The sequence below is a fragment of the Solea senegalensis genome, unplaced genomic scaffold (assembly GCF_019176455.1).
Source record: "Solea senegalensis isolate Sse05_10M unplaced genomic scaffold, IFAPA_SoseM_1 scf7180000012646, whole genome shotgun sequence".
NCBI lineage: Eukaryota > Metazoa > Chordata > Actinopteri > Pleuronectiformes > Soleidae > Solea > Solea senegalensis.
In genome coordinates this window covers 187,138-211,575 of record NW_025320662.1, presented here as the reverse complement: position 1 = coordinate 211,575, position 24,438 = coordinate 187,138, and the positions used below count along the sequence as shown (strand labels likewise).

The following is a 24,438-nucleotide window of genomic DNA, read 5'->3' as shown; positions in this document are numbered from 1 at the left end:
GACATTGTTAAAAGTAATATTTTGGTGCATTTGTAAAATAATTTTGGTCAGAATAATCATGGCAGAAAATTCCTATACTATTCCAAAACTTCTCTACAGAAGATAAAGTTTGATGGATTATAATAGTATAAAAGCGTTACAGCAGCTGCTTCACTGATCACAGTGATGATCACATGACTGTTATACAATAACAGTAACATCAACATGAAACCAAAGTGTTACAAAGCAGGGCCGGAATAACCTGTTCTGTGGCCCTGACACCCCACCCACACCCCCACCACCCACACATGTCCAAAGATCCACCCTGTGGGTGTGGATGTGTGTGTGTTCACCTTTAGGCCCCTAGTTAAACATTCATTTCATTCCAGGATATGAAACACATGGCTTTGGCTTCAGTGTCATAACATTAATATAAAGCAACACAAGTGTGAATAAAGACTCAAGTCTTAGTTTATTGACAAAGTTCCATGCAATCATCTTTATTTTAAATGTGTTTGAATACAGAACATACTCTGACGTTTCCTGGAACAGAAGTCAAAATAAACAGAGAAGTCTTTCTGATTGTTTTTTTTACATAAAGATAAGTTTAATTTAAGAGGTTTTATATCTTTGAAACATGTTAGAAGTAATGAAAATACAAATATAATTTTCTTTTCCATATTTTCTCTAATACCTCAAGTATGGATAGGAAATGTAAAAAAATAGCTTTAACCTATTCCAGACTTTCACTCTCCCACACCAAAGTCCATAGAGAAAATCAGTGATTTTAACATCACAGGAGTTGTTGATCCACTGCTGCCTCCATCACTAAGTTCAAATGTCTTATTTTGTAAAATTTGGCTTTTAAAATCCTTTGTTCATATTGACCTCAGTGACACAAAGTGACCACACGAGGCAGCAGTAGGCCAGCAGCTCCTGTGTCCCCGCCTTCTAAAATCATTGATTTTCTCTATGGACGTTGGTGTGGGAGAGTGAGTGGTTTACAAACTTCAACATGACTGACGATCATCGCAATAACATGAATCATGCAATAACAACATGATCCGATCGGAATCATCGGCATGATCGCAATAACAACATGACTGACGATCATCGCAATAACAACATGACTGGCGATCATCGACGATTGTAGCAATAATAATGTGACCGACAATCGTCGTAATAACAACAAGACTGATGATCGTGTGACATAGATATCGTAGACTTAAACTGTGGCCCTAATTTGATTGTCATGATGTATATATTTCACATTGCCCCCTCAGCGCCCTCTACCTGTGCCCCGTGGTATAAACACCCTCCACTTTATCCAAACAGGATTTCTTTTCCTCCTTCTTTTCCTGTTTTAAACGTTGGAGCACAGACCTGTTTCTGAAGAGCAGGCACACAAAAAACAAAGTGCACAGTCATCAGAACCTCGGGATCATGACTCAGCAGGTGGAGATCCACAGCACTGTGATCTGTCTCACCCTGGAGTATTTATTTATTTAATTTTTATTTTATCCATAAGCACATTTCAAAACCCCAGAGGACATTTTATAATGTTATAGAATAAGAAATGAAACTACATTTTGTGACTTTGCTTGGTCATGTGACTCATTTTTTGGAACAAAACATTTTGTCAATGTTTTGGTAAAATCATTTTTGTGACATTAACACATTTCTTTTGCAATTTAACTACATTTTGTATCATTGGACATGTTTTTGTAACCTGGACTTTTTGGGTCTTGTGACTCATTGTAACATTGGTTCATCTTTGAGTGTGGACAGGAGGCTCCGCCCATTTAAGTTTGCATACCTTTATAAAAAGATCTATTGTATCTTAGTGTATTTTTTCACAGAGTCACAGGAAACGTTAATATCGTGTCATATCGAACACGAGCTGCTTCCTCACACGTTAGTGTTTTTTACGCAGTGTACCTTTAAAAGGTTGAACTGTCCGGTGTGTGTGTGTGTGTGTGTGTGTGTGTGCAGTGGATCAGCTGAGTGTGTGTGAGAGTGAGTGTGTGTTGCAGCAGCCGCAGCAGACTCCTCACACTGACTGATGTTGAGGATGATGAAGATGATGAAGATGTCTCTCCTGCTCTCCTCCTCCTCCTCCTCCTCGCTGCTCGTGCTCCTGCTCGTGCTCCTGCAGCAGCTGCAGGCTCTGACGGCGGAGGAGGAAGGAGCCGCCATGGAGGAGCTGACCACGGAGAAGGAGGCGGAGGAGAGTCACCGTCAGGACAGCGTCAATCTGCTGACCTTCATCCTGCTGCTCACCGCCACCATCCTCACCATCTGGCTCTTCAAGCACCGCCGCGTCCGCTTCCTCCACGAGACCGGGCTGGCGATGATTTACGGTGAGACGCGCTCGCTCGGTCCCCGTCGGTGTGATGACGTCATCACCTTCACTTTCACCCGCAGCCTCTGCGTGATTCCGGTTCTGCTGGTTCTCACACATGTGAACGCATTGTTTTTCTGGCACCGCTTCGCCTTATAGAAGCTTCCGCTGATCCACTGACCTCACCAAACGCCACGATTTCATCACATATCGTGATTAAATCAGTGAATTGTGGTGAATATCCAGTATTGCGATAATCGTAAATAGTGAAAATTGTAAATTTCTCCACGTGACTTGAAACGCTGCATATCTCACCATTCCATTGTTCCATTTACGCCGGAGGTCGGAACTGGGAGTGATGGAACTTTTCTTGGTTTAGCTATTGTTAGCATTACCAGTCGTTGCAATGCTCAACATGGTATTTTATCACACAAAAAAAACATCCCGTCTACAGTTAAAAATGAAACAGAACTATGTGTACAGATTAACTGCGAAACAAATATGACGGAATCACTAATAACGCTAAAAGTAGCATCTTGGAATCCTCATGTTGGGGCTGGCGAGATTTTCCGAGTTCAGAATTGTTTAAGGTCCAACTAAAAATTAAACATGTACAGGTTGCAGATCGATTTACGATCCTTGTTATGTTTACATAAAACAGTGGATAATGAAGGAAAACTACTACAATTTTTTTCTGACCAAAATGAGTTTAAAGTAGACGTTGATGGTCATGGCAATAATGATGTGACCGACGATCATCGCAATAACAACTTCGCAAGTAACAAACAACGACGATCATCGCAGTAACAACTTGACCGACGATCATCGCAATAACAACTTGACCGACGATCATCGCAGTAACAACCTGACTGACGATCATCGCATAACAAACGGACACGATCATGGCAATAAATACATGTGGACGCATCACGCATAATAACGCATCGCAGAATTATCATGCATGTGACTGACGATCATCATAACAAATGGACACGCATCATTACTGATGATCAGATGTGACGATCCGTTAATAAGCGGACAACCTGGCGCCAACAATGTGGACGATCATCACGTTAACAACGTGACCGACGATCATGGCAATAAAAACCTGAGCGACGATCATTGCAATAACAGCGTGACTGACGATCATCGCAATAACAACTTGACTGACGATCATCGCAATAACAATGTGACTTACGATCATCGCAATAACAATGTGACTGACGATCATGGCAATAAAAATGTGAGCGACGATCATGGCAATAACAACGTGACCGACGATCATTTTCGTTTTATGTTGATATGACATTGTGTGATAGCATTAGCAGGAACACTTAATAAACATTATGCCCTCTACTGTCAGCTCTCAAAACACAGGAAGTCGTGTTATTTTTTGTAAGATGTCTTTGTAATGAAACGACTTTTATTCTGTTGTAAGTAAAGTAACAAATATCTGCATCATGTTTCCTACATTTTGACAACATCTTGACATGATTACATTTATCAAGCATAAGTAAACATGAGTGTAAGTTTCCTACTTTAAATTTTATTATTGTTACGCTTGAGACTTTTCACTCTTTTTTACTTCCTTTAAAGGGACAGTTCAAGATGTTTGCACTGTGTTTGTATGAGGTTCTAACCTGATTTTAACCCCTCAACAAAAGACTGCAATATCTGTCACATGTTCGCTTTTAACAGACTTTTCCAACAGGAAACTGAAGTTTGTAGACCACTCACTCTCCCACACCAAAGTCCATTGAGAAAATCAGTGATTTTAACATCACAGCACACAGGAGCTGCTGGTCTGTTGCTGCCTCGTGTGGTCACTTTGTGTCACTGACGTAAAGCTGAACAAATTAATTTAAATGTAGAATAGTACGAAATAAGACATTTGTGATGGAGGCAGCAGTGAATCAACAACTCCTGTGTGCTGTGATGTTAAAATCAGTGATTTTATCTATGGACTTTGGTGTGGGAGAGCATCCTTCTCACAACATTCATAGTTCAACAAAGTGCTGTTTCTGTCGAGATTGTTTAACATGTTAAATGATTCATGTGCATAAGTTTGACCCGGACGAAGAGCACAGTTTGTTTTTTAACAAGAAAACAAATCAAAGTCTGCGTGTTTGTGATGTGAGACCTGTGGTTAATGAGTGACTCATGTGACTGATGGATCGTCTGATAAGCTGAGAAGAAAAACACCAGACTCTGGTGTGGATGTTTCAGCTGAACATGACTCGGCACAACTGTGACGCTGTTTCTCTCATTGATCACGTCTTCAGACGCTCAAGTCCCATCACAGACTCATACTCTGAGGTCGAGGTAAAGGAGGAGTGAGATTATTATGGTGTGTGAGAGTCAGCGGAGATGCTGCAGAACAGAGGGAGGTGCCTTATGGATGGGAGTTAATTAAGGAGAGTGGAGGAGAGAGTTTCTGTAGTCCATACGGGAGGTGATGAGGGTGTTCACCATGACAGCAGAGGCAGACAGAGACTGTTGATTTTAAATAAGTGGAAGTGTGATGGGCCACACGGGTGGTGTAGTGGTCAACACTCTTGCCTTTGCAGCAAGAAGACCCGGGTTCTTGACCCGGTCAGAACAAGATTCTTTCTGCATGTTCTCCTTGTGTGTGTGTGTGTGTGGGGGTCCAAAATATGCAATATGGGGATTCGGTGAATTAGACCGTAAATTGACCACAGGTGCGAATGTGAATGGTTGTTTGTCCAGGTTGTGATTCCGCCTCTTGCCCTATGTCAGTTGAGATTGACACAGCGCCCCCTGTGGCCCTCACGTGGAGGATAAAGTGGTAGAAGATAGATGGATGCCAAAAAGCAGAGAAAAAGAGCTCTGCACTCATATACTTGTCATTCACCGTCACACGTCTGTGACGTTAGCTTCTCAGGACTGTCATTCTTAAACGGTTGAATAAGTGACAGATATGGAAAGTGAAAGTTCTCTTCTTCTACAGCCATAAACTCCTCATGATGCTCATGAGAGGGGTAACCATATGAGGCGGCCATTTTGTAACATTAACATGGTCCTCTTTCTTTCTCTGATGTCCTTAGGTTTGCTTGTCGGTGTGATTCTGAGATACGGCATTCCCGCCACCAGCTACCACAACAAGACGCCGCCCAGCTGTTCTCTGAAGGAAAGACCCACCAGCACTCTGCTGCTCAACGTCAGCGGCAAGTTCTTTGAGTACACCATCAAAGGAGAGATCAACTCTGGAGAGATACACAACGTGGAGCAGAATGACATGCTGCGCAAGGTAACGGAGGACAGATCAGGTGTTTATTTGATGCCTGGACTGTGCTGTCAGCGCCCCCTGCTGCTGAGAACCAGCCTGAGACACAGAGGACAATAAAATCTGCATCAGTTTAAGTCTGCGATATCTACGTCACATGTTGACATCTTTATCTCAGTGTCAGATAGACTTTTCCAACAGGAAACTGAAGTTTGTAAAGCACTCACTCTCCCACACCAAAGTCCATAGAGAAAATCAGTGATTTTAACATCACAGCACACAGGAGTTGTTGATCCACTGCTGCCTCCTTCACTAAGTTCAAATGTCTTATTTTGTCACTTCAGTGTTTGAAACCCTTTGTTCAGATTGACCTCAGTGACACAAAGTGACCACACGAGGCAGCAGAGGACCAGCAGCTCCTGTGGCCCTGTGAGCTAAAATCACATCACTGATTTACTCTATGGACTTTGGTGTGGGAGAGTGAGTGCTTTACAAACTTCAGTTTCCTGTCTAACTCTGAGATAAAGCAGAGTCTGAGTCCATTTCTGATGGCAATTTCCTTCTTTCCCAGGTGACCTTTGACCCTGAAGTGTTTTTCAACATTCTGCTGCCTCCTATCATCTTCCATGCAGGCTACAGTCTAAAGAAGGTGAGCTGTGTGTGTGTGTGTGTGTGTGTGTGTGTGTGTGTGTGTGTGTGTGTGTGTGTGTGTGTGTGTGTGTGTGTGTGTGTGTGTGTGTGATAGGTGACACTGACTGCTGTCACAGTGGACAGAGGAGCAGCAGCGCTGTGATTGGTCATGGTGTGAGAGCAGTCAGTTCTTTGCAGAACATAAGTAGCTGCTCTTGAGGGGAAGTCCAGAGCAGATGTCTTTCATTTCCTCTCTGGCTAAGAAAAAATAACGGCTGATGCAGACAATATGAGCTGTTCCTGCTTTTCATTGTTGTGAAGCAACAGATCAGAGTCATTCTGGGAATCATTGTCCTGGATCTGTGCTTTTACTATGTTATTATTATTGCTTGAAAACTTTTATTTATTGGCAAAAATGTACTCTTTGTTTTCCAGTGTAGAATCACTTTAAAATGAAAATGTGTTTTGTAGACTTAGTGTAATTCTGTGTTCTATTTGTAGTCGGAATTTGGAACTTCCGAGGTCATCCCTGAACTCGGATTTCCAGCTCGGAAACTTGGAGTCACCTCACACACACCCTGAGTTAGGATTCTAAGCTGGCTGCCACTCTGCTACTTTTACCGTTAATTGGATTTTTGTCATATTTGTTTCACGATAAATTGGTCGTACACAAAGAACTGTTTAATTTGAAACTGTAAACCTGTTTCTACGATGTTTGTATGAACCAAATATCACGTAGAACGATGTTATTGACTGGTGTTGCTAACAATGGTTAGCGCAGGATACGTGAGGTCACTGCAGCTCTGATGTAAATAAAACGCACGACTAAGAGCTTTGTTTCCTTTAGGCAAGGGCCTTGCTTTGTAGAGGCGGCCATCTTGCTTCTACAGTAGCCTGAATGGACAAACATCCCAAGCTCATTCGTTTAACATTTTTTCCACTTTGTGTCGTTTGTAGTACACATCGCGATAAAACTCTCAGTAAATGTAAATGTCCATTATACTTATGTTTTTGACTTTCATGAGTGATTTGAAACGGTCTAACTCGCCAACATACAGCCCTACTAATTTACTCTGAAGTGCCACAAGGGGGTGCTGCATGTTTTTGTGATAATTTCAGCTCCGTTTAACGAAGATGGTCCACATAATCACAACATTTTGATGATGTTTGTTGTAACAAACACTGAAGATAACGTCATGACGTCATGACGTTATCTTCAGTGTTTCCTCTGCTAACGTTAGGCTAACGTATTCATGCTGTTAGCTAACTGTCCGTTTACATCAAAAATCCCAATTTTACGGATTAAAAATGGCACAGTACGATAACGTGTACGACGGATTTATGATCAGGAGAGAAGTGAAATTAATGTTAAAGTAGCAGAGTTTGTACAGTGGCAGCCATCTTTGTATGGAAATCTGTTAGCTAACAGTTAGCCAACAGTTGCTGCCAAAAAGACAGTATTTACTGAGCGTAGTTTAAATAATTCACAGTCCAAATCCTGTGTTTTCTGTTACTGTAACTTAAAAAACTAAAAACAGGTTTTTGAAATCTTGATAATTTTATTTCAGTGTCAGCAAATCTGGGAGGGGGGAATTTGCTGAGTCAGACAACAGAACTCATGAAACAGGAAGTGGTGGTGGGGACGGGACTTTTTCTTTTGTCTCTCTGATAAATGCACACTTAAACGTGTGTTTGTAAATATATATTTGAAAGAAAAATAACTTTTAAAGTTAATTCAAATCCACATCAAGGAAAATAAACTGAGTCACATGATCCATAAGTGAAGCGTAGTTTTAGTTTTTTAACTTATTTATCCAACATTCTGAGATTCTGCTAACGTTTGTCTCACTGAAATACTTCAGTTTTACTCTAAATGAACAAAAAAAACCATGTAAACAATCAGGGAGAAAAGTGAGTTCAATTAAACTTCAAAATCAGCGTATTTTCATATTTAAATCATGTTTTAGTTTTTTTAATAGCTTTTAATGAATTTGTTGTTTTAGTTTTATTATCATTATTCTCATCATGATTGTAATAGTTATGGTGTGTTTTTTTATGATTTATTCATTTATATCCCTTTTTGTGGACAGAGAAAAAAAACCTTAAGAGATTTAACAGCTGTGATAATGTCAATATAAGGTGTGTGACCTTCAAAATAAAAGAGGGAAGAAGTTTGTAAACCTCTGTGGCTCACTGACACACTTTTAAAGTAATATTCATGTGTTTTTCTCTCTGGGTCAAAGTCACTTCATGCTCAGGAAGCAGCAGCAGCTGCAGCAGCAGTTTTACTTCATCATTCGTGTGCAACCAGTTCAACAACAACACACACAGCCATAAATAATAACATGATTTTGGATTCAGGAAATACATTCTTCATAATGTTACTAATGTTTTATGTGACAAACATTAGTAGATAAAATTTGGTCAAATGACGTTGTACACTTGAAAACTAACAAACACAAACTTGAACAAGAACTTTTTTGTCTTTTTTGCAGAGACACTTCTTCAGAAATCTGGGCTCCATCATCACGTACGCCTTCCTTGGAACGGCCATCTCATGTTTTGTTATCGGGTGAGTCGTCGTCGTCATTGTCACAAAAACTAAATCCTATCAGATAAAATGCCGTAAATACAATCTTAAGGATGTTTTTTAAGATATTATGTTTAATTATGATGTAAAAATAGAAATTGTGAAACAAAGTACTCAAACCCATGAGGTAAAAAGTCAAAACCATGAGGTAAAAAGTCAACTTGAACTTGATCTTGAATGATTTTGTTTCATGTGAGGGTGATGAAAGTGTGTGTTGACCTGCAGTAATCTCATGTACGGTGTGGTCAAACTGATGCAAGTGGTCGGTCAGCTGACGGACAAGTTCTACTACACTGACTGTCTCTTCTTTGGGGCCGTCATTTCTGCCACCGATCCAGGTTTAATCTTCACCTCACAACTGCAACATTATAATTATAATTATTATATTTATTGTACCATCTGTGTTTCAACATAATATATAAAAGTCTATATTTTTTGTTTTTCATCCTGTGTTTCAGTGACAGTGTTGGCCATTTTCAATGAGCTCCATGCAGACGGTGACCTTTATGCTCTGCTATTTGGAGAAAGTGTTATGAACGACGCAGTCGCCATCGTTCTGTCCTCGTAAGTCACAAGAACAAACCCCTCACTCTCCCACAACAAATTCCATAGAGAAAATCAGTCATTTTAGCTGGCAGGGACACAGGAGCTGCTGGTCTACTGCTGCCTCGTGTGGTCACTTTGTGTCACTGAGTTAAGTCTTGATAAAATATTTCAAAAGCCAAATTTTACAAAATAAGACATTAGAACTTAGTGATGGAGGCAGCAGTGGATCAACAACTCCTGTGTGCTGTGATGTTATCACTGATTTTCTCTATGGACTTTGGTGAGGGAGAGTGAGTGGTTTATAAACTTCAGTTTCCTGTTGGAAAATTCTGTCTAACAGTGAGATAAAGACGTGAACATGTGACGTAGATATCAGAGACTTAAACTGACATAGATTTTATTAACTTTACTCATTTTTAGTGACTAAAACCAGTTTTTCCTGTTTTTTTTATTTTAATGAAAACACGTAGAATGGTCTAATATCGAAGCATATTTGTAATATAATAATAATAATATTTTGGCAAGATGTGTGTGTCTGTGTGTGTGTGCGTGCGCGTGTGGTGCAGCACACAGCTCTCTCACTCCCTCTACTGGCAGACACACTTTTGTTAAATTTGAAACCAGATGCAGATCAGTTTTATTTGAAATAAAACAGATGTTTCCATAAATATAAGAGATTAAATACATTCATAACAGAAAAAGGAAATTGTATGTTTATGTTATTATATATTTGATAATGTATAATGTCATAAAAAAACACTCATTAGTTGCTGGTTCCTTTCCATTATTGTGATCTTCATCACTAACGTACAAAGTGCCATCAGAAAGTACTTAGTATATCGCAATATGGTAATAATATTGTATCGTGACTGTCGTATCGTGATTTTTCTGGAGTTTTTTGTTTATTTAATTTACATTTTCTAAAAGGTCACAGATTCAGACCAAATAAAGGTAGATTATGCACAAAAATCCCTGCACATTCACACTTTTTAACAAAGAAAACAAAAATGAAGGCATATTTTCACCATTTTCACAATAATCTCCTGAATCCCAATAATTTTCTTCAGGCTGCTTCATGTAACTCAGTGTAATCTCTGTGTTGTGTGTGTTTGCAGGTCCATCGTTGCGTACCAGCCCAGTGGAGCAAACACTCACATGTTTGATGCTGCTGCGTTTTTTAAATCTGTAGGAGTTTTTCTGGGGATTTTCAGTGGCTCATTTGTGATGGGAGCCGCCACAGGAGTCGTCACCGCTCTCATATCCTTCCTTTCAAAATAAAAGCAGGCATCATTGGTACAGATTCATCGTGTTTCAACGTGTTCTTTAACTCAACGTTTCAACGTCACCAAGTTCACCAAACTTCACTGTTTCCCTCTGCTGGAGACGGCGCTCTTCTTCCTCATGTCCTGGAGCAACTTCCTGTTAGCAGAGGCCTGTGGGTTCACAGGTGAGTGACGTCTCACACACACACACACACACACACACACACACACACACACACACACACACACATGTTCACAGTGACAGGAAGTAAACAAACAAACAATAACAGGTTTTCGCCATCTAGCAACGCCATCATCACTGCGTTGGCATGTGGTCTGTCACTGTTTGCTGTCCTGCTCTGTTCTGCACAGTGGTCATGGTCACTTCTCCAAACCTGTGGCTGCTGCAGCGTTTTGCAGCTCAGAGTCTGCATATTCATTCAAACTGTCACCTACTCAGTAGCAAATGATGGTTGTAAAAGTAACGAAGCAGATTACATTACGACTTACAATGGAATTGAGTACAATCAGCGTGGGGTGGAATCAAACTTGCGACCATTGCGACCATGATGTTTATCGCACATAGGGTACCGGTCTTAACCACTGAGCCACTCCACCCCAGATGGCAATGTAATGTAAAATTACAGACTTAAAGGTGACATAGAATGCTTGTATCACACATATATGTTAGTTATGGAGGTCTACTTACATATATTAACTTGTTTTCATGATTAAAAACCTCCTAATCGCTGCAAACGAGCCGATCCAAATATCTCCTTTCAGACCAAAATAACACCCCCAGAACGTGGACTGTGTTGTGATTGGCCAGCCAACGAGAGCTTTCACACTATCCTGTGATTGGCCAGGTACCTGGAAGTGACGTAATTGGTAGGCCAGCTCTCAGATACACAGCTCCCCTCTGGCACGGTGGATGCTCTGCATCTCAGCAGCTACAACGAGAGTAGTTCTTCTTCTTCTGCGGTTGAATGTACGCAACCGGATGTGCCCGGACTAGTGCCGCACCAGGAGGCGCTACGGTGGTGAGAGGAGTGGTGAGGTATACTGATGACAACAACAACCTACGGAAGTGCCGATTCACTTCGCAGAGCCCAGGAAAACAATAAAAGCCTATTTTCTCAGCAGTGGCTGAACTGTTTGTTCTTTAGGGTTTCATAATCGAGGTAATGACGCAGATACGCACACACAAACGCAGCATTAATTGGAGCTTTCGGTCTATGTCGCCTTTAAGAAAAACTCCCAAAAGTATGAGTACTCCACAGTGAATGACAGTAATGTGAGTAGTTGTTGATTAACTCAGCTACTTGATGTTTACATTGTGGTCAAACCAAAAGTTATCATGCTGTTGCTGTTAGGAACAAAGTCCCCTCTGTTAATATTTTTGATCCACTTTTTCCCGACTTCCTAGACCTCGTTGTCAAAATGAATGCTGCTTAAAAAGTAGAGGTAAAAGTAGAAATGTACACTTCTTAGCTCTCAGTTCCCATTCAATCGTGCATATACTGCAGGGAGTCGCCACCGCAGCAATGGCGGCTCGTTTACTTCCAGTACTTCACTGGATTTGTCGATGCTCAGGATGAACATGTGGAAGCTGAACCATCAAGTGTTAACTGTCCATTCATTCAACTGTTCATCCAAGTAGATATAGATAGGGTTAGTAAGTATGTTGTGTTCAGTTGTTTTGAATTTTGCTTCTCTCTGTCTGTCTGTCTGTCACAGGTGTGGTGGCCGTGCTCTTCTGTGGAATCACTCAGGCTCACTACACGTACAATAATCTGTCTGAGGAGTCGACGAAGAGAACCAAGCAGGTAATCACATCTGTGACTAAACATCTGTATAAACATCTGTGACTAAGTGGTAACTGTGTTGGTTGGGATGCACTTTGTAGGATGAGCTCTATAAGTCCACACTCAGCCTGAAGCCTCTCTGTTTTCTCTGCAGCTGTTTGAGGTTCTTCACTTCCTGGCTGAGAACTTCATCTTCTCCTACATGGGCTTGGCTCTGTTCACCTTTCAGAATCACATCTTCAGCCCCATCTTCATCATCGGGGCTTTTGTATCCTTTTATTATTGTTCAACAAACATTGTGTTTCATAAACACAACCACACAAAGGAAGAAGACGAAGGTCGTCACAAAAACACTGTTGTAGTTAGTAATGAAAACAGTCAAATTAGAGTAAATGAAGTATATAACAGCACCTGTCCCTCGTGCATTTCTTATTCAAACAATGTCAAAGTGGTCTCTGCTCACACTGGTGTCCTAGGTAGGTCAGCTGTCAGTGGACAGTTGGACAGATGTGTGGTTCATTGTCAGATGACAGACAGACAGCTCAGCTTTAACTTGTCCAGTCAAACCTTCCTGAGCTGTGGTCAGTTGTCCATATTCATCGGCAGAGCTTTGAACATCTACCCTCTGTCCTTCCTCCTCAACCTCGGACGAAGACACAAGATCAAGGGAAACTTCCAGCACATGATGATGTTTGCAGGTATGAAAGAATGAACTTTAATTACATTTAATTACATTACAGTGTAGAATTCTGTCAGTGGGAGGGGACAAGATGGAGACAGATGATCTGCTGTGGCAACCTCGAGATACAAGCTGGAAGAAGAAGAGACTGACTGCCAAATAATGAGCTATTCTAAATATCAATCAACAGACCTATTGCCAAATAATGAGCTATTCTAAATATCAATCAATAGACTTATTATCAAATAATGAGCTATTCTACATATCAACAGACCGACTGCCAAATTCTGAGCTATTCTACATATGAACAGAGTACAGTGTACAAATATTGATCCGTGTTTGCAGAGGTGCAAAGAAAGTAGAAAATACTCACATTTAAGAAGCTGAAAAATGTTATTATTGATATAGTTGTATTATTATTGAAATATTTGTATTATGATGATGTTTCTCTGCAGGTTTGAGAGGAGCTATGGCGTTTGCTTTAGCGATCCGTGACACGGCCACTTATGCCCGACAGATGATGTTCACCACCACCCTCCTCATCGTCTTCTTCACTGTGTGGGTGTTTGGGGGAGGGACCACACCCATGTTGTCATGGTTACACATCAGGTAAACAGAACTATGGAATTAGATTTGGGTCGATATTTTCACTTTATGAATCAAGCAAAAACAGAAATTATCCACAAAATCAAAAATACACAAATAAAATATCAATTTAGTCATTCAAAAATATTTTATTCTTTTTGTTTGAAAATATGCTTTTTGTTTGCAATGATCAGAATTATTTTTTTGTTTGTTTTTGTGCTCCCTAACTTGTTTGCGCTCCAGGTGGTGTTTTTGAATCCATCCAGCAGATGGTGCTAGAGGTCTACTGTACTGTATGTCTGCTGCTCCTGCTTCTGTTGTTGTTCACTACTCTAAAAGTAACTGAGACTCCAGTTTGAGTTTGAAGAATACAAGCACTTCCTGTTAGAAAACAGCTCAATAATCTCGCTCTGCTGTCTGTTAAATTATGACTGAATCAGTCGCAAACAGCAGAAACAGAAACAACAGAAAAAGAAACAGCAGAAACAGTAACAGCAGAAACAGAAACAGCAGAAACAACAGAAACAAAAACAGCAGAAACGGTAACAGCAGAAACAGTAACAGCAGCAACAGCAGAAACGGAAAGCAGAAACAGTAACAGCAGAAACGGAAACAACAGAAACAGTAACAGCAGAAACAGTAACAGCAGAAACCGTAACAACAGAAACAGCAGAAACAACAGTAACAAAAACAGCAGAAACAGCAGTAACAAAAACAGCAGAAACAGTAACAGTAGAAACAACAGAAACAGTAACAGCAGAAACAGCAGAAACGGTAACAGCAGAAACAACAGATACAGTAACAACAGTAAAAACAGTAACAGTAGTAAGAGTAATAACAGTAACAGCAGAAACAGTAACAGCAGTAATAACAGTAACAGTAATAACAGTAACAGTAATAATAACAACAGTAATTACAGTAATTACAGTAATAACAGTAGTAACAGTAATAACAGTACAGTGATAATAACAGTAACAACACTGATGATAACATTTGTTACTGATGTTTCTGCTGCTGTTTCACTCTGACAGCCTGACTTATTTTAGACCATGATGCACTGGGAGCTGTTGTTTGTCACGATAAAGCGGATTATGTCTGTGTGTATGTGAGAGTGTGTGTGTGTGTGAACAGGCTCTCTTTAATATGTGCGCTGCCTCCTCAGGCAGAGCAGAAACTATTGTTTTGTTGTTTTTGGGTTGTTGTTTTTTTTTCTGTGGAGGTTTAGAGCGCTGCTAAAATCTCCCTGTGAACCCGTCACCATGGTAACCGGGCCATGTGGTGCACATGTCAGGCTTAAATCAGCCATGTGCCTCTCTGTGATTCTGGTTTCTGGTTTCTCTTTACATGTGCTGACATTTTACAACTTTAACTCCAAGTGGAGAAGAAGCAGAACATGAAAAGTTATTATTTTACTAGTAATAGTTTATTTTGCATTAGAAATATTTACTTGAGTTAAAATCTGGTAACTTAAAAAAAGACTTGGTTAATAAAATCTACATCAGTTTAAGTCTGTGTTATCTACGTCACATGTTCATGTCTTTATTTCACTGTTAGACAGACTTTTCCAACAGGAAACTGAAGTTTGTAAAGCACTCACTCTCCCACACCAAAGTCCTTAGAGAAAATCAGTGATTTTAGCATCACACACAGGAGTTGATCCACTGCTGCCTCCATCACTAAGTTCAAATGTCTTATTTTGTTAATTTGGCTTTTGAAATATTTAATTTAGACTTAACTCAGTGACACAAAGTGGTTTACACAGTGGAGTGGTTTACACACAGGTAAATCACACAGGTGTGTGTGTGTGTGTGTCAGAGTTGGACAAAGCTCAGCTGTGCAGGAACAGCGGCGTACGCTCGGACAGAGGCAGTACTTCAGGTGTCGTATGTGACAGTGGTTTTCACTGGTGTTGGTGGTGAAAGTGTGTGTTTCTCTCTTCTCTTCTTCTCTCTGTTTACTTGTGTTTTTCTGGTGAAGGAAACTCTCTTTGCTGTGAAAAAGGGTTTCCCAGTATCACAGTGTGACGTCATATTCTGGAAGTGTTCTGTGACTGATTTCATCCTGAGGAGAAACTCTCAGTAGCTCCACTCACACACATTTTCTCTGGATGATGTGAAATCCTGTGCTTCTGTCACCAGGGTGTAAAAAACAAACTCGCCCTCTGTGTTTTTCCCAGAAGCTGCTCAACAAACATGTGTGAAATAAAAACTCGCCACACTCACACGTGACGTCTGTCTTCAGTGTGAACAGACACAGTCGACATCAGATCACATGACCTCACCTGCCACAGTCAACGTCAGGTCATGTGACGCGACGTAGACTGTGGCACGTGACTGTCGCGCGTGAGGTCATGTGACCTAACGTTGACTGTGGCGCGTGACTGTAGTGCGTGAGGTCATGTGATCTGACGTTGAGTGTCGCGCGTGAGGTCATGTGACCTGACATAGACTGTGGCACAGGTCACATGACCTCACGCATGATACGCCGCACAGTCACGCCAGGTCACATGACCTCACGCACAACAGTCATGTGCCACAGTCTACGTCAGGTCACGTGACCTCACGCACGACAGTCACACGCCACAGTCTACGTCAGGTCACATGACCTCACGCACGACACTCAACATCAGATCACATGACCTCACGCTTACGACGATCCGCGCCACAGTCTCACGTCAGGTCACATGACCTCATGCCGACACTCAACGTCAAGATCACATGACCTCCGCGCAACAGTCCGTGCAGTCAATGTCAGGTCACGCTGACCTCATGTGTCCTGAGTCAACATCGGGTCATGTGACCTCGCCCATTACTCAACATCAGATCCCACGCTGACTGCCTCACGCTTTAACGATCCGCGTGCCACAGTCAGCCAGGTCCGTGACCTCACTGCCTACAGTCAACGCGTCGGGTCACATGACCTCCGCGCCGCGACAGTCCGCAGCGCCACAGTCTCGTCAGGTCCGCATGACCTCCGCGCCGCGACACTCAACATCCAGATCACATGACCTCACGCCCGCGACGAGCGCCACAGTCTACGTCCGGGTCACGCATGACCTCCGCGACACTCAACGTCAGATCACATGACCTCACGCACAACAGTCACGTGCCACAGTCAATGTCAGGTCACATGACCTCATGTGTCACAGTCAACATCAGGTCATGTGACCTCATGCACGACACTCAACATCAGATCACATGACCTCACGCACAACAGTCACGTGCCACAGTCAACGTCAGGTCACGTGACCTCACACACCACAGTCAACGTCAGGTCACATGACCTCCGCCGACAGTCGCAGCGCCACAGTCTACGTCAGGTCACATGACCTCACGCACGACACTCAACGTCAGATCACATGACCTCACGCACAACAGTCACGTGCCATGGTCAATGTCAGGTCACATGACCTCATGTGTCACAGTCAACGTCAGGTCACGTGACCTCATTCATGACACTCAACGTCAGATCACATGACCTCACGCACAACAGTCACGTGCCACAGTCAATGTCAGATCGCGTGACCTCATGCGTCACAGTCAACGTCAGGTCACGTGACCTCACACGCCACAGTCAATGCCAGGTCACGTGACCTCATGCGTCACAGTCAACGTCAGGTCACATGACCTCACACGTCACAGTCAACATCAGGTCACATGACCTCACACGTCACAGTCAACATCAGGTCACATGACCTCACAGCAGTGATTGAAGTCTGCATCTCCTCCAGTGTGGTCAAATGTGTAGATATTAAAGTGTAACCATGGTAACAGGCCTGTTTTCAAACATTTAAGTGTGTTTTTTCTTGGTCGGCAGTTAAGGGGACATTTAAGGGAAACTTTACCTACCAACACTCTCACAGGTTCCCTTAAGTTTCCCCTTAACCCTCATATTTTATTCACTCTGACTTCTGAGTGGAAGTCTTCTCCACTGGTCTCCATGGAGACCCATGGGTGGCTCCTGACATGAATGTTAAAGTTGTCCTTTGTTGTCTCAGGGTGGGTGTGGACGCGGATCAGGACCTGCAGTTCTGTGGAGATAACTTCCAGGTCCTTCAGGGGGTGAGGATCCACAAACTCTAACACTCAAGCTTTTCAGTGTCAGCAAGAGTGAGGAGGATATGCAAATGAGGCAGTTTATCGAGAATCAACTTCCTGTGACGGACAGTGAAAGAAGAAGAAGAAAAAGAAGAAGAAGAACTGGTCCTCGAGTGGTTTTTACTTTTCTTTTTTTCTGCTCCTGTTTATTATTAACACATTAGTGTTTTTACACTTTCAGACTTCAATGTGACAAAAACACGTCTCCAATGTCACAAAGATGCACTAAGATCAGAACCATGATAAAAAAAAGTCAAACATGGAAACAAATTTTATTAACATTAAAATGTTTGTCAAATGTTTTACTAAATAAGTAAAGCTACAGTAATGTTACAAAAACCACTAAGATTATTTTTAAAAATGCCAAAAAATGTAATCATGTTACAGAAATGCAGTAAGTTTATCAAAAAATGACCAATAAATTTAATACTGTTACGGAAAAAATTATAGTATTATATTTTACAAAATGTTGTTACGTTACAAAAAAGATATTAGTATAAAAAAGTTGTAATGTTAAAAAACAAACTTAAAATGAACAAAAAAGTTACAAAAACATGGAAGACACAAAGACATTTGTCACCGTGCTTTATATTAAAAAACAAAAGAATCGTTCAAACTTGGAAACATTTTTTTTCAACAAAAATGAACTGGACAGAAAAGGTGAAAACAATACTTTTGAATAAGATAGAGAATTAAATCTGATATAAACTATAATTCCCTTCTTACAAGAATCACACACACACACACGCTCAGATCAGTCATGTGATCAGCTGAGTGCTGATCATTGGACACACTGATGTTGACGTTCCAGTTAAAATGAACACATGAGTTGTCAGAGGTTCTTTAGCTGGACATGAATGAACAAGATTATTTTAGCCTGATATAATCTGGGATTATCTCATGCATGTGTCTGTGTTTTTGTTGTATGTCCAGGACGGAGCTCAGGGTGAAGGTCAGAGTAAAACCAAGCAGGAGAGCGCCTGGCTCTTCAGACTCTGGTACTCCTTTGATCACAAGTATCCTTTTCATGCTTTCATGTGTCTTTTTTCAAAGTGACGGACTGTGCTGTGAGCGCCCCCTGCTGCTGAGAACCAGCCTGCTGCTCTCAGTGAAAACATGGCTGCCAGCAGAGACACAAGATATAACAAGATTTTAGACGTCTGAGGAACGCGTCCACGTCTTTGTCTCACTGTTAGACTGACGTTTGTAAACCACTCACTCTCCCACACCAAAGTCCATGGAGAAAATCAGTGATTTTAACATCACAGCACACAGGATTCACTGCTGCCTCCATCACTAAGTTCAAATGTCTTATTTTGTCATTTCGCTTTTAAAATATTTCATTGAGACACAAAGTGACCACACGGGGCAGCAGAGGACCAGCAGCTCCTGTGTGCTGTGATGTTAAAATCATTGGTGGGAGAGTTGAGTGGTTTACAAACATCAGGCTTTTATTAAATTTAGCAAAATGTAAAACATCAAATGTAATCTTTGACAGCTTTTGTCATGATCTGTCAACAGGAAACTGAAGTTTGTAAAGCACTCACTCTCCCACACTAAAGTCCATAGAGAAAATCAGTGATTTTATCTGGCAGGGACACAGGAGCTGCTGGTCCACTGCTGCCTCGTGTGGTCACTTTGTGTCACTGAGTTAAGTCAAAATGAAATATTTCAAAAGCCGAATTAACAAAATAAGACATTAGAACTTAATGATGGAGGCAGCAGTGGATCAACAACTGCTGTGTGCTGTGATGTTAAAATCACTGATTTTCTCTATGGACTTTGGTGTGGGAGAGTGAGTGGTTTATAAACTTCAGTTTCCTGTTGGAAAAGTCTGTCTCACAGTGAGATAAAGATGTGAACATGTGACATAGATATGGTAGACTTCAACTGAAGTAGATTTTATTAGTGAACGTTCTTGTAGTGCTGCCCCCAACAGGCCTGGAGTGCATCTGTTGTGCTGATGAGATCCACAGCTCTGTTTTCTGGGTATTGTGTTTTTTATATGCTTTTATTATACATTGTTATATTGTTATACATATAGATGATCTCATGTTAATTGTGGACTAACATGATGCCCTAATGCGGCAGCGCATTGACTTTAAACTCTTTTTAAAACACTGTTATTGAGACGAGCTTCTCCGATGTTAGTCCTTAAATCACCTTGCAGTTACCTGAAGCCCATCCTGACCCACAGTGGACCTCCTCTCACCTCCACTCTGCCCGGATACTGTGCTCCTCTGGCCAGCTGCCTCACCAGCCCCCGGGCGTACGAGGTCAGTGGAACACACAGTCACAAAGTGACCTGACACAAATCCATGGTCTCTCTCTCTCTCTCTCCCTCCTCCTCTCTCTCTCTCTCTCTCTCTCCCTCTCCTGTCTCTCTCTCTCATCTCTCTCTCTCTCCTGCCTCCTCTCTCTCTCTCTCTCTCTCTCTCTCTCTCTCTCTCACACACACACACAGACTGTGGAAAATCCATTCTGTAAAGAATAGATTGTGCTGAAAATCAGGTCACATCCACATGAATGTGTGTTTGAAAATGGAGTTTTCAGTTATCACTGTTATCACAAACTCACTAAACTAGCTCTCCTGATTTTTTTTCTCATATTTAAACCAAGGCTGGTTTGTTCAGAATCATAATCACCCTCTCATTGTGAAGCAGTGAGGCCTTCAGCAGGGAACAGATGACAGGGTGAAGATTCATTCACTACAAAACAAAGAAACTGCTCTGAGTGTTAGACACAGAGGAGGGAGACAAGGAGGGAGAGGAGAGAGGAGAGAGGAGGAGGAGGAAAGGAGAGGAGGAGGAGGAGAGGGAGGGAGGAAGAGAGGAGGGAGGGAGGAGGAGGGAGAGGAAAGGAGGAAGGAGAAAGGAGGGAGGAGGGAGGGAGGAAGGGGAGGGGAAGGGAGGGGAGGGAGGAGGAGGAGGGAGAGAGGTGAGAAGAGATGATGGTTAGTTCTGTTAAAAATGTTTGATAATTTTAGCTGAAGAAACTTTAACCTAACTTTACATTTAAGGATATTTCAGACCCTCTCTCTCACTTCCTCTCTCTCTCTCCTCCTGGCCTCCTCTCCTCTCTCCTCTCTCCTCCTATCTCTCTCTCCTCTCGTCTTTCTTTCTCTCTCCTCTGTCTATCTCTTTCTCCTTTCTTGTCTCTCCTCTCCTCTGTTTGTCTCCTCTCTCCTCTGTCTCTCTCTCTCTCCTCTCTTGTCTCTCTCTCTCTCTTCTCTGTGTGTGTGTCTCACTCTCTCTCTCTCTTCTGTCTCTGTCTCTCGTCTCTCTCTTGTCTTTGTGTCTTCAGAACCACGAGCAGCTCGGAGATCACGATGCTGACCTCATCCGTAATGACGGCGACCTGACCTACACCTTCGGTGACACGGCCATCACAGCCAACGGGGCGTCTGGAGGCGGGGCTGATACCGCTGGCGGCTCGGACTGGAGCGTGAACGGGAAGCGGAGCGGCAGCACCTCAGAGGAGGCGCTGGAGCGTGAACTGGACTCCCGTGAGCAGGATCTGCTGAGCCGCGGCACGCGCCTCGTTTTCCCCATGGAGGATCATCTCTGACTCCGCCCTCCTCCCCCACCTGCACCACCTACATCGCTGACCTGACCTGACCCCACACCACCGCCACCACCGCCACACCCTCAGCTCTCTCTACTTCCTGTGGGCGGAGAGTCCAGTCCTGACATGGAGGAGACAGGAGGGGAGGAGTCAGAGCGACGGAGCTGAGCTCCTCCAGACCTGAGGGTGGAGCCGGAGGATCATTTCATCCTCATCGCAGAGAAGAAGTCATGTGACCTCGCGATGGTTTTAACTCTGCGACAACAGAGAGACAAAGAAATGTCCTCCAAACCAGAGAAGAAGAATGGGGAGGAGGTAGAATTAATCATGTGATTGATCCATGACGCTTCAATCACTCACATGTTTTCATTCATATTGTCACAAAAAACATTTTTCAAAACATTTAGGTAAAAAAAAACAAAAAACATTTACAGTACGTGCGTTTCACTGCTGTTAAAGGAGCAGTATGTAAGAATGAGTGAGTGGCTTCACAGACCTGAGAAGATGTCCTTCTGCTTTGTTTGCATTCATCATGTAAATCCAATAATCCTCGTTCCTGGGATATTGCAGCCTTGAGTATTGGCTGATACCGAAATCGATCTAATACAATATCAGCACGAACATGCATACTTTCATTACTTATTTCGTAATGTGGAATGTTAGAATAGGCTTGATCAAGTGATATTACTTAAACAGAGAACAATAGTATGAGAAAAACTAACCCATTTATTATTAACCAATGGGTTACATCAATTTTAGCTTTCAACATAGGAATATTTGATTTTTTGCCATGTTAATTTCATACAGTCTATGGTTAATTTCATCAGGAGGTACCAAGTACCAAGTGCTAATGGGGGTGTTTTCAGAGCATCCGTGTTTCACAGGTAACAGCGTGTCTTCGGAGAACACCCCCCTTGTTTTCACTATTTTGGATTAGCCCAACCCACACAGGGTGAATGACTCGTCCCGCAGGTTAACCCGGAGCCCAGAAACCGGCCCCACAGACGTACTGAGCTCCGTGTGTGGCGCTAGTTTATGATGTGTGAACAAGGATTTATTCTATGATGCACTATGATGAATGTTTCATCATATTTCTGATTATAATCTGATAATCTGACTATGACTCCCGTGTACTTCCTGTGACAGGACTTTAATAATCAGATTAAGACAGATCAGAATCGTCATAATCTGATTATTGTATGACCATATTCTGGTTAATCTGAACATGTCATTTAAATGGCAGTGTAAATTAAAGCCACACTATGCAACCTTTCCTGGACGCGTCAATGACACATTTATTTACAAATAAACACGAACTTCAGTGGGGAATTTTGTCAGTTGTCAGGTGGACGTGTGAATTGTTTGAATCCTGTGACACTGTTTTTTGCTGAATTTGTGATAGATATTTTCCCAGTTACGAGTAGTGTTTTTAAATCGCAGCAGCGCCCCCTGAAGTTACAGTTCCAAGTCATCAACTCATTCAAACTCCATGTGCGACATACGTAGAATAAATCGCATTTCTGAAAGGAAACAAAAATTTCTTTCTTTTTTTGCGTGTCATATACACACACATTACTGGCCCCTATGGAATGTCGCTGCACTGTTTTTGTGCATGAAATGTAACTAGATTAGCTTGCTAGTTAGCAAACCTAGCAATAACATAAGTAGCTAACATTAACCACGTAAAAAACAAACCTTAAGTTCTGTAGAAACCGAAAGTCACTCAGTTTGTTTACGCTAAAAACTCGTTAGTCCAGCTCGTGTTAGTCAGACTAACATACCTGGATCATGTGATTCATAGTCTAATTACTCCTGCATGTAAACACTTAGTCAGACTGGAGTCAGACTTGTCCATAATGTCCTCGCCGCTCTTTGCCGCTGAAGTAGAAGGAGACCACGTCTAAACTGCAGCACTGTTAGTGGACGTCATCTTTAGACAACATGACAACCACAAGAGACATGTCCATCTAATTTGTCTCACTGTCCATCCCACCATCCGTCTCACTGTCTGTCTCTATCGATAGTGAGATACAGTGCCACCTATGGAGGCGGCGTCACACATTCACAGACAATTTTGTCCTCAGTCTCTGTAAGTTGTCTATCTGTCTGTCTCAGTTGAAGTGTTGATGTAAAGACACTGAGTGATTTTCCATCTAAGGACAACCATTTATCAAATTTTGTCTCCAACTCTTTCACATGTTTACGTTCCTCTGCGATAAAGACCCCTCGCTCTTTCCCCTCTTTACTGCGTCTCTGGACTCCTGCAGTGAAGTCCACACAAGGACAGAAGACACTCTATTTGTCCACATGTGTGGGACAAAGTGACAACAGCGATGTTTGCTTTGACTTTGTGGACAAAAACAAGGAGAGGCGACTTTAAAACAGAGAGACTGGAGGAAGGAGCAGAGTTTGACACTTGACCTCGAGGAGAGGACACATGTTGTGTGTCTCTGTCTCTCCATGTCTAGCTGTCTGGAGCTGAGAAACGCAAGCCGCAGCCTGTCCATCCACGTGTGGACACAGTTGTCTCCAGGAGCAGCTGCTGTCAGGACATGGATCTGTCTCGCAGTTTGCATGTCAACAGAAAACATGTCAATAAAAAACGTCCAATCATGATCCATGTGGGCGTGGTTTGTCTTTGTGCAGTTTTAGGACACCTTAATGTCCCCAGTGTGTCATGTGACCACATAATAAACCACATGAAGATTATCCTCAACACAATTATCACAAGAAAGTCTTCAAATGTAATATTCATAGACGCAAGTGGGTGGAGCCTTCTGTCCGTTAACAGATACAGAAGATGAATATTTACTTTTCAGGGGCGGAGCTTTGGCCAGAGGGGATGATGGGAGTGAAGGGTTGTTGTATTTTGTCAAAGTGAAGCTTTCGAATCATGATTTTCAAACCAAAATAATTGTGCTTCACATTATTATTGTAATAAATCTATTAAAAGTGCTTTAAAATGTCTCTAAAACACTGTTTTATGAAAAACAAGATCATTGTACATTTATTTGTAAAAGGTTTACTTATTAAATCTCAACACATTCCATTTTTTTATGAATAAGTCAACTTTTATTATTGTTACATTTCATTAGTCATTAAATAATAACAAAGTC

At 41.9% G+C, this 24,438-nt stretch overlaps 1 protein-coding gene across 1 annotated transcript; it reads left to right on the top strand.

Moving 5' to 3' along the window:
* Positions 1-1,812: 1,812 nt before the first annotated feature.
* slc9a7 (solute carrier family 9 member 7) lies at positions 1,813-23,938 on the top strand. The gene is made up of 16 exons (XM_044014915.1): positions 1,813-2,339; positions 5,386-5,588; positions 6,136-6,213; positions 8,690-8,766; positions 9,010-9,122; positions 9,243-9,348; positions 10,446-10,587; positions 10,672-10,777; positions 12,330-12,418; positions 12,552-12,665; positions 12,984-13,095; positions 13,532-13,685; positions 17,659-17,722; positions 18,692-18,774; positions 19,929-20,034; positions 21,062-23,938. The coding sequence occupies exons 1-16, from the start codon at positions 2,042-2,044 to the stop codon at positions 21,323-21,325; spliced, it is 2,109 nt and encodes a 702-aa protein (XP_043870850.1). The 5' UTR covers positions 1,813-2,041; the 3' UTR covers positions 21,326-23,938.
* Positions 23,939-24,438: the final 500 nt, after the last annotated feature.